We start from the raw sequence: 11,208 nt of genomic DNA, 5'->3' as shown, positions 1-11,208 counted from the left end.
CCTAAAACCCAATATATTTTGAAAATATATAGATATAATATACTTTTTAAAGAAACTTCGATATTCATAAAACACGTAAATAATCAGTAAAAATAGTGTTGTTGATATAGACGTTTTGATGGTTTTTACGTAAGTCGTTGTCAAAGTAAATCAGCTCCAAGTAATATTTTATAACGACTGGGGGGCGTGATCGAGATTACAAGTGAAACAAAGGTCTTCGCAAGTTGCACTTGAAGACAATTGACTCATAACGATCGACTAAAGTAAAAATGTTTGAATAACATAGTTTCTTCAACCGTAGTTGCTTCATAATGCTATTACTACATCAGCCAGTATAGACTGCTTCATAAACTCTTTAAATTGGAAGAAAGGACAATCTCCACAAGAAGATTATTTCGGATTCGTAGTGTGTCTACCAAAATGTGATTAAAGTAACAGGCGCCACGACGAATTAGAACTGTTCTTGTAAACGATATCAAAACGTATCTACGAACTTGCTACGTAATTGGGGCAATGTATCCAAAATAATCGATGTGTTACAGGTATGTTTAATTATTGAATAAATGGCACTCTAATGTTTAGATTTGTTTGTTTTCTCTTTTTCTAGATCGCATGACGAAGTAAGATTATGGCTGTTATGTCGCTTGTAAGTAATCTATGAAAGTGGGTGATGTTCTCATCTATTTTCATAACACGCCTTAGGTCTTCGCCCAGGTGATTCCGTCCGAATCTGGACCATTACGGTGGGGTGTATCGCGCGTTCCTTGAACAATTGTCGTGGGGACGAATTTTCTGAACACACAAATAAAATAGTGTAAAGCTATATTATTTGAGGGCGAAGAGTAGAGAGTTCTCCATGGTGGCTGGTTAAGGATGGTGTGTACCGGACAGCGCTGTGCTGTACCGTAATAAAATGAAGTCCAAGAATACAAGAAGAGAAGAGCGTGTAAATTGGAAAGGTAAATATGTTCCGAAGAAATCTATTGGACAAGACTGCAAATGTAAAAGGAAATGCTTTTCGAAACTAAGTGGCGTACGAAAGAACACACTATTAAACAATTCTTAGAGACACGCGATTTAGTGGTGAATAAAAATTTGAAATTTCGTTCTAAAAATATGCGTAAAGCGGATGAATTCGGTGAATACACATTCAATGTAAGAACACTATCTTCCTTGGCAATTATAATTACTTTCGTTTTATTTCACCTTAATTTCCACTTATCAATCATCATGACATGAGCTCATGCATGACTATATCAAACAACATTTGAGTTTTTTTAAAAAAAATAACGCTAACCATCCTCATTGAATAAAAGTGTCATTTAAAGAAACACACACACACACACACACACATAGGACATTAATAGAAAAATAACATTAGTATTCACAGTGTAGTACGCAAATAACACGGAAGCATTATCTGAATGTTTTCTGGCGTTAAATTCGTTCCTTTGGCGGTAACACAAAACAACTTATTTTTGTGATTTTCGCTTTCATTGTGCTTCACGCAGGAATCGCGTCTCTTCCAAGCTAGTCTAATATTACAAAATTTACACATAATTATTTTTTGACGTGCATCAAAAACGTAGTAACTATGGTCTTTAAATTCTTGTGCTCTATCGAAACGTGTGATTTTTCGTCATTGTGCCGGTTGCTTTGCCGTTCAGAAGTACACGAGGCAAATCTGGAACCACATTGATTGTAGTCAAGAAAATATAAACTGCGGGAGGGCTGGCCCCAGACACCAGTAGCCCCATATTTCATTATGGTAGACAAATGACGAACTAGTACGGTTTACTTACGGTCAAGAATGTAGAAGGGAGAAATAATGGTAATGAATAAATCGTAAAAGCGTCTAAAAATTGTCTCTTGCGCGTCAATTTCGTGGAATATCGAGACTTGTTGAAAATTTCGCTAATTAGACAGAATTTGGCGTTTAATCGCGAGCGTTATATAGCATAACAAACAGTAAAAATATATATATATATTATTTACACAACATTTTTATACAAAACTGATAAATTTTGCGTTTTCGCGTGTCATCAAAAAGTTGTGTCTCTAACAATTCTACGATATCGGTGATAAAAACATTCCCCATTTGGAACACTCGAGAATTATTCCAGTCCTCCATATTCACACCTGTTTTGTGGGCATAACAATATTAGCAGGAAAGGTCATGCCTACATCAAAAGTCTCTATAATCAACATACAGTTGTGTGACAGAGTCTCGTTGGTATTTATGCATATTTGCATTTCCTTTAACGTTATCTGCGTCTCCTGTTTACTGTCAGATTTCACTTTTTGGACGGAGCCGGTTGATTCACTGAGCTATTTAATTTTACTGCCTTCAATATCGGTTTACTCATTTCGTTCTCTAATAATACAAAACGCATCAAGTTTTCGCGCAGAAACATTTATCCTCATTCCCGTTCACCAGTACTTAGGCACATTATTCATTCTCTAGTGCCGAGCTGTATTAAATATGGCGCCCATTTTATTCAGATACTGGAAAGTTTATTCTACCTTAATCTAATTTTCCTTAGACACCAGTTGCACAATATTTTATGAAGTTCTACCTTCTCTTTAATAGATATTACATAGCTAGTAATTCAAGGAAACTTTTTCATTCATAGGAGGCGTTCATCCCTTAAACATAATTCTTTCCTCATACACACACAGAACAAATGTTAAGTGGTTTAGGTCTTCTCTACGTTACCCTATTTGTGAAATAATGGAATGCGTGCTTTAAAGTTTCGACACTTTTATCAACGTTTCAGATCTATACAAGTGGTCATAGACTTTTCTATCAAGTTTGTTTTTACATGTTCAGCAGTCATTATATTGCACATGAGTAGACAGTCTGGAATTCCTCCAGCTTCTTTCACTTTATAACAACTCTCAAAGATATGCAATTTGACCCCTCTTGCAATTTGAAAATTATGAATAAAACTAGTCTGAAGCTTTGGAATATGTTTTTTCCCCTCAACACACTGCACATTTTTAAAATGATGAAATACGTGTTTTCCTGTTTCACATCTGTCTCACCGTTTTACATTTATAAAGGTGGCTATAGACTTTTCAATGCAGATTGTTATTATATTTTGACCCTCCGCCATTTTGCAAAGACTACCGTAGGGAGTCGAGACATTCCATCTCCTTCTATAAAGGTAACAAAGTTATGTCGCTTTCTCACGCACCAACTTGAAACATCGATATGTCACTTAAGACGTTCCTGGAAGACCAAATATAGTCCCCATCAGCATTGAAGACCTTCTATCAATCTTCTGAAAGGCCATGGATTCCATCGTGATAGACCTTTGTGGGCCGTGAAGCGAAGAATATATCAAGTGCATTTTGCACCTCAATAGGGATTTGAACTGGCGACCTCTAAGGTGATTATCCAAGGAATGGAACAGGCGATAATAGGACGACGCAATGCCCGGGGAGTATGGCCGATGCAATAGTCTTTCCCATCCAAGGCGTAGAATGGTGTCCCGGGATATCCTAGCCACGTGGAGCTTACCAATGTCCTGTAACAGGAGGACCCTTTTGCGATTCAGAAGTGCTGGCTCCAGAGTTTTGAGTTTTTCTTGAACACGACTCAAGTGCTGACAGTACACAGTTGCATTGATGCTATGACCAGCAGGTAGCATATTCCCGATGCACGATGCCACAGTCCATCGAAAACACAGTAGGAGCGTCTTATGGTGCAGTGCTGATTTGGGTTGTTTTCGAACGGTTCATGGGATGCTAACCAATGATGCTGGCGCCGTGGAGCTTCGAACAGAACCCACGTCACATTCTATGTCATTACCCTGCCCAGAAATGGCTCCTTCCTCAGACGAGGCAGCAAAGAAACACACGTGTTTGGTCGCGTTGCTTTCTGACCCAGATTCAAATCATATGGAAACTATCGACCCAACTGTAGTGCTTCCCAAGTTGATGAAAGTGCTGCCGAATGGTTTCTCCACTCACACTGAATTGTAGTTTCAGTTCTTCACATATTTGGCCACTGTTTACCTTAATTGCTGCCAGAAGATTTTTATTTTGTACATGTGTTGATTTTCGCGGTGCGCCTTCGAGTGTTTCGTCACCATCCTTTACCTTTTTATACCACCGCTTCACTGTCTGCATAGTCACGACAACCTCACCAAAAGCCTGACCTATCTTCCGCTCCGGTGCAGAAGCGTTTGATCTCAGTTTGAGCTCATACAATATGCACGCCCTTATGACGCTATGTGGAGGTTCTATGTTCACTCTGTCCTTACGCAAGTTCAAGGTTTAACGGAAATGATAAAATGAGGTACTACGTTGGATAAACCTACAATAGAAACTGACCTTCGCCTTATCTCCATTCGCATTTAACTCACGGTGGGTGAGGGCTAATGGAACACAGACTTCCAGAAAAGGTGAAAGGAATTTCTTGATTACCTTTATATTAACAAGAGCTTTCATTCGATATGCTACTCGACCATCCTTGTCATTCGGAAACTTTGCGTTGGAACCCGTATGGGACCCTGGGCCGAAAGTAGTATTTGGAAACGTGTGGCACATACATAATTGGGTCCGTGGTTGCTGATTTGTCCATCTACCAAACGGCTTCCGAAAAAAAAACGATCTGGGGTGTTTATGCTTATTTTCTTAAATGTTCGCGATTGACTTAACTGGTAATGGACTGTCTTCTAACAATGGAAACTTCCAATACTCGTTTTTAGTTTTTATTGTACCTTACAAATCGCTGGTTTTCAACTAACACTTGAAATAAACCACAAAGTACATATAATAACTGCACTGTGTTCATTGCGCTTAAATAACAAACTTAACTTTAAAATTATGGAAGAAATGTTCGTGCCTCGTGCCTTATGCACCGTCTCTCTTCAACACTTTCCATCTTGAATAACAAATGAAATCTAAATTTCGTAGAAACAGTGTTTCCAGTTCTTAAAAAATGTTACTACATAATATGACTTAACATGCCGCCCGCCAAAAAAGGGCTAGTGACCTTTTTTAAAAAAAAGAAAACAAACTTCACATAACAACAAATAAAATAGAATAAAATTGAGTGTTTATATAAACCATTGGAAGTCTTAACAATAGCCACTCAAACCAAACCGTCAGGTCCAAAATGCACTTCAGTGATGACTCCCAATTTCCACGATAGAGAGGGTAGCTTATCTTCTTTGAGAACCACCAATTGACCTGGCTGTATGTTGGCACAGCTTCTCTTCCACTTATTTCTTCCTTGTAATTGTGGCAAATATTCCATATACCATCTTCTCCAAAACTGTTGAAGTTGTTGTTGGATCCTTTGCCATCTTTGAATTGAACTAATCTCCTCTTGATGTAAATCATGTTCTGGTAGTGCTGTCAATGGTTGACCAATAAGAAAATGACCAGGAGTTAATGCTACTGGATCATTAGGATCATTGGATAATGCTACAAGAGGTCGCGAATTTAAGCAAGCTTCTATTTGTGTGATTAAGGTTGTTAATTCTTCAAACGTGAGATATGACATTCCCATGACTCTCCTTAAGTGGTCTTTAAAGGACTTCACTGCAGCCTCCCAAAGACCACCGAGGTTGGGCAAATATGGCTTAATAAAATGCCATTGGATTCCTTCAGTAGTTGCAAAATTCTTAATCCTTTCTTGATGGTCAGCTATATGCAACAACTTTGCGACTTCTTGAAGTTCCTTGTTGGCACCAATGAACGTAGTTCCATTGTCGCTATAGATATGCTTGCATTTATCTCGACGAGATATGAATCTACTCAAAGCAGCTAAAAATGCCCGACTAGTAAGATCACTCACAACTTCGAGATGGATAGCCTTTATTGCTAAACACACAAACGCTGCAATGTAGCACTTCACCTTTGTTTTTGACTTTCTGGTACCAGTTTTGATGTAAATAGGACCGGCAAAGTCAATCACAGAATTTGTGAAAGGTCGTGTTATTTCTACTCTATGTTTTGGTAGTTGTCCCATTAATTGTTCTGGTCCAGACGCCTTTAATCTTTGACATGTAATACACCTTCTAATAACTTTCTTGATGGCATTTTTACCATTAGGTATCCAATACTTTTGCCTTAGTGATGCTAGAATTAACTGACATCCTGAATGTAGCAATCACCTGTGTTCATGTTCTATAATTAGTCTTGTTAGGTGATGATCTGGTGGTAGAATAATTTGATATTTAGCATCAAATTCAAGTTCGGGCATCTTTAATCTTCCACCAACTCTTAGTAATTGTTGATCACACATGAAAGGATTGAGAGACAAGAGTTTGCTCTTATTGCTAACTCTTCCACTTTCTTTAAGATCAGCCATTTCCTTAGGATAAACTGAATTTTGAACTTCTCGTATTAGTCTGATTAAAACTTCTTCAATTTCTTCCAAAGTCAGAGCGTCTACATTTCTTCTTGATGCTTCTACTTTAGCATTCTTGGAAAACCGCGTGAAATAAGCCAAGACTCTGAAGTTTGTTCAAAGTAGAGAATCTTTCGATCATACTATTATCTTGAATTGTCACTAAGTAACTTGATTTTAATTTCTTCTGTTCAGGAATCTCTCTGAGTGGGGCAGGCTCCGTCTTAGGCCAATTAAGTGAAGAACACTGTAACCATTGAGGACCGTTCCACTATAATTTGTTATGTATTAACTTGTCACGACTTGTTTCCCTTGATATATTATCTGCAGGATTTTCACTTGAAGCGACGTGTCTCCATTCTCCTCCCACTTCTTGTACCTCAGCAACTCGATTGCCAATAAATGTTTTCCATCTATTTGGACTTGCTCTTAACCATGCTAAGACCACCATAGAATCTGTCCACATATATACCTGGGATATTCGTTGTTTTAATGCCTTAGTTACCTTCTTGACAAGTTTCGATGACAACACTGCTGCACATAACTCTAAGCGAGGCAGGGAAATTTTCTTTATGGGCGCCACTTTGGACTTAGCACATAATAGCTTCGAAGTAACTTGACCATCCTTGTTGACGGATCTTAAATACACACATGTGCCCTAAGCCTTTTCTGAAGCGTCTGAGACAGTGTGAACTTGAATGTCTATCAAGGTACCTGACTGAAGAACCATTCTGTCCACACTGATATATGATAATGAAGGAATGAATTCAAGTACTGTCTTGCATCTTTGCTGTAGTTCTTTAGGAAGTTTTTCATCCCACTCCAATCCTGCTTGCCACAGATCTTGAAGAATTATCTTACATAAGATTGTTATTGGACTAACAATTCCCAACGGATCAAAGATTGAAGCAATAATACCCAACATCTTGCGTTTTGTTAAATTATTATTCGACCTTTGATTTAGAGTGAATACATTCATCACTTGAAGTTGATCAGTTGCTGGACGCCAAAGTAATCCTAATGTTCTGTCTTGACCCTTATCGTCTAATCGTAATGGAAGTTGTGTTTCTCTCAATTCTTCAGAGATAGATTCCAATAACTCAGTACTGTTGGAACACCACTTTCTTAGCAAACAAAACACCCTTTCGTAGCATTTGTATTAATTCGTCCTTTATCTTTAAAGGTTCCTCCAAACTTTCAACCCCTGAAATACAATCGTGAATATAGAAGTCATTCTTGAGAATTTGTGTTGCCTTCGGATATTCACAAGCTTCTTCTGCACTTAATTGCTGGAGACAGCGAGTAGCAAGGAAAGGCGCTGAGGCTGTTCCGTATGTGACAGTCTTTAACACATACACCTTAATGGGTTCTTCTTCTGATCTTCTCCACAAGATCTTCTGGAATTTACAGTCACGCTCATTAATCAAAATCTGTCGATACATCTTCTCTATATCTGCAGTAAAAGCTATAGGGTAGGTGCGAAATCTTAATATAATTGACTGCAAATCGTCTTCCACAGTTGGACCAACTTTGAGAACATCGCTCAGTGAAATGCCACTAGTTGAGCATGCGGATGCATCAAATACTACTCTAGTCTTCGTAGTAGTACTAGCTTCCTTAATAACTGGATGATGAAGCAAGTAATATCCTTGAGGAATATTAGAGTTGCCTTCTACTTCCTTGATATGTTCCAAAGCTTCATACTCTTCAAGGAATGTCACATAATCTGTGCGTAACTGGGGCATCTATTTAACCTTTCCTCTAGTTGTTGTAAACGCCGATCAGCTGTCTTATAAGAATCACCTAACTGGATCACGTCTTGTTTGAATGGCAGTCTCACTATAAAGCGTCCTGTTGAATGTCTTCTAGTGTTTGCGATAAAGTGTTCTTCGCACTCCCTTCCTTCTTTGGATAGAGAAGTTTCTTGAATATCTTCTATTTTCCAAAACTTCAGCTGCTGATGGCTTAAATCATCGTTGTTGTGCAAAAAGAATGTTCGATGTTCTGGCGTGAAGTTGTTGTGTTTTGGCATCTGATATTGTCCTGAAACTATCCATCCTAACTCTATATTTTGGAGAACTGGAAATGCTCCTGGACGCACCTGTTGTCCTGCTTTGAGTAGACTAAAGAAAATTCCAGCACCTAACAACAAATCAATCTTACCAGACTTGTTGAAATTAGGATCCGCTAACTGTAAATTCGGTGGAAAGTTCCATTCCTTAATGTCAATATCAGCATCAGGTAAATTTCCCGCTATTTTGGGCAATACAAAACACTCAACATCTACACTAAAATCACTTACAGCAGAGAATACTTGTAACTTACTTCCGTATTTAACGTTGCAACTTACATTATTAATACCTTGTACAGGAACATTGATAGCATATATTTTTTTTAATTTTAACCTTTGAATGAGAGATTCTGTTGCAAAATGAGATTGGGAACAACTATCAAGCAAAGCCCTAACCATATGTAATTTACCATTGCAATCTTTAACTTGAACAACTGCAGTTGAAAGTAAAACACGCACTTTACTTTTAGGCTTCAGAGAGCGATAAGTGCTAGTATTAACAACTTCCTGCCCTTGAGACATTGACTTTTCCCCTACAGGTTCCGTAACAGAATCATTTTCAATACTGGCAGCATGATTAGGCTGTGATTTCTTAAAATCACTATGCAATAACGTGTGATGCTTGAGATTACATATTTTGCATGCGAACAATCTTTCGCTACATGGTTGACAACTTTTCAAACAATTAAAGCAAAGTTTGTTTTGTTTCGCAAAATTTAATCTTTTGGATACACTTAATTTCTGAAACTCATTACACTTGTGCAACGCATGATTTTGTCGACTAAACGAACACAAAACATTAGAACTCACATAAAATTGTCTAGCATTTTTTACATCCTTAACAACATTAGTTTTACTGAGATGCGACTTTGATTGCGTAGACTTAACAATTCTAAGGCCTGGCATTTATTTTCTAAAAAGACATGAAGTTCTTCTAAACTAGCAAACTGTTTCCTATTTGTTTGATTTTCAAAGTCTTTACGTTTTTGTTCATCTAGCTTTTCCAAAACTAAGTGCGATAACAATATATCCTCCAAAGGAGTATCTAACTGTAACGCCTTAAGTGCATTTACGTTACTTATAGTTTGATTTAATAATGTCCTTAAGTCCGCCACTGAATCTTTACTGACAGTCAGTAATGAAAACAATGCCTTTACATGAGCAGTTGCTATTAGCTTTGGATTATTATACCTTTTGCATATCATTTCCCAAGCAAGTTTGAAATTTTCAACTGTCACTGGTATATTCTCAACTAATTTGCTTGCGTCACCTGATAATGAGGACAACAAATAATGAAATCTTTGAATATCATCTAAGCTTTGATTGTTTACAACCAAACTACTGAAAGTATCATGAAAATGTCTGAAATCTATAACTTGACCTTTAAATGTTGGTAGCTTTATGACTGGTAATTTTAGACACCCTGTATTCGCGGTTGAATCACCTGACGAACTTCTATTTCTACTACTAGCCTTCTCAGCTGTTTCAACAATTGACGTCATTTTTGCAAGAGTATCGTAGTAAGTAGCTTCAAACAAGTCTTTGTCCTCTGTGTATTCATTGTTCTCGTCCTTTAATTCAAGCTGTTTTTGCACTTCATCATATTCTTTGAATATATTTGGTAAACGTGCACACCTAACTTTAATTTGCATTACATCACCGTCTGCTCCAAATTGTTCAACAAATGTTTTCATTCTTGTAAGGGAACCTTTAGCTAGGCCTCTTGCCTTTATAAGAGAATTTGTATTTGAATCCATTGCTTGTGATATTTCTACCTGAAGTCCTTATAACAACAGACCTTTACACAAGTAAAAAGAAACAAACAATATATTTAGCTACGTGACTGCTATATGTGGCCTTTGTTTTTCTTCAGATTGCAATGCACAGCTAATGCGTAGGTGCTTACGTGATAACTCCACTAGGTCAATTTTGCTTCTGATTCTTAACACTCACTGTCTTTACACAAACATAGTCAATATGAATGTTTGAATGATTCACTTATTCTTTTTCTTGGCACAACACTTCCTTCATTCGGCACTGGAGGACCAAAAAAACTGGTTATGCTTATGTTCTTAAATGTTCGCGATTTACTTAACTGGTAATGGACTGTCTTCTAACAATGGAAACTTCCAATACTTGTTTTTAGTTTTTATTGTACCTTACTAATCGCTGGTTTCCAACTAACACTTGAAATAAACTACAAGGTACATATAATAACTGCACTGTGTTCATTGCACTTAAATAACAAACTTAACTTTAAAATTATGGAAGAAATGTTCGTGCCTCGTGCCTTATGCACCGTCTCTCTTCAACACTTTCCATCTTGAATAACAAATGCAATCTAAATTTCGTAGAAACAGTGTTTTCAGTTCTTAAAAAATATTACTACATAATATAAGACTTAACACGGGGTCACACTTTGTATATGCCTGCACTATTCTAGGAAAATTTGTCATTCTGAAGTGGGTCATTACCCCCTGCAACACTTTTCTCGCAGAGACGATGAAACATGTATGTCCTACTTTGAAGTCGTCTTTGCAACGACAAAGTTTTGTTCCTTTAATGTGACTCTTTTAATCAATGAGGGCATTTTTGAGAGTCATTTTCAGAAAGAAAAAAGTACGTGTCGATTTATTTTCGGCCTGTTATACAGTATACGTGCCAAGTTTGAAGAAACTCGGATGACGAGAAACTCTTGTGAAGTTATTTTCTTTACACTTCGTGTTTTTAGATTTGACGGGGTTTAGCTCCAAAATTTTCTAATTAATTTGTT

The 11,208-nt window shown here is 37.3% G+C and overlaps 3 protein-coding genes across 3 annotated transcripts; all 3 read right to left on the bottom strand.

Moving 5' to 3' along the window:
• Nucleotides 1-5,101: 5,101 nt before the first annotated feature.
• Nucleotides 5,102-5,983, bottom strand: LOC145665497 (uncharacterized). Its single transcript, XM_081732804.1, has one exon. The coding sequence runs from the start codon at nt 5,981-5,983 to the stop codon at nt 5,102-5,104; it is 882 nt and encodes a 293-aa protein (XP_081588930.1).
• A 2,098-nt stretch (nt 5,984-8,081) lies between these two features.
• LOC145665496 (uncharacterized) lies at nt 8,082-8,957 on the bottom strand. The gene has a single exon (XM_081732803.1). The coding sequence runs from the start codon at nt 8,955-8,957 to the stop codon at nt 8,082-8,084; it is 876 nt and encodes a 291-aa protein (XP_081588929.1).
• Nucleotides 8,958-9,265: 308 nt separating this feature from the next.
• Nucleotides 9,266-10,192, bottom strand: LOC145665495 (uncharacterized). Its single transcript, XM_081732802.1, has one exon. It carries the CDS (start codon nt 10,190-10,192, stop codon nt 9,266-9,268), a length of 927 nt encoding a protein of 308 aa, XP_081588928.1.
• Between the last annotated feature and the right edge of the window lie 1,016 nt (nt 10,193-11,208).

The sequence above is a fragment of the Thermobia domestica genome, chromosome 11, assembly GCF_964235325.1.
Source record: "Thermobia domestica chromosome 11, izTheDome1.hap1.1, whole genome shotgun sequence".
In the NCBI taxonomy this organism is placed as follows: Eukaryota; Metazoa; Arthropoda; class Insecta; order Zygentoma; family Lepismatidae; genus Thermobia; species Thermobia domestica.
Note: the sequence above shows the minus strand (reverse complement) of the source record. Positions and strands in the feature narration are given on the sequence as shown.

What these genes read in the sequence shown, in the direction of transcription:
- LOC145665497 (XM_081732804.1), bottom strand. Translation starts at nt 5,983, where the DNA reads ATGGGACAACTACCAAAACATAGAGTAGAAATAACACGACCTTTCACA.
- LOC145665496 (XM_081732803.1), bottom strand. Translation starts at nt 8,957, where the DNA reads ATGTCTCAAGGGCAGGAAGTTGTTAATACTAGCACTTATCGCTCTCTG.
- LOC145665495 (XM_081732802.1), bottom strand. Translation starts at nt 10,192, where the DNA reads ATGGATTCAAATACAAATTCTCTTATAAAGGCAAGAGGCCTAGCTAAA.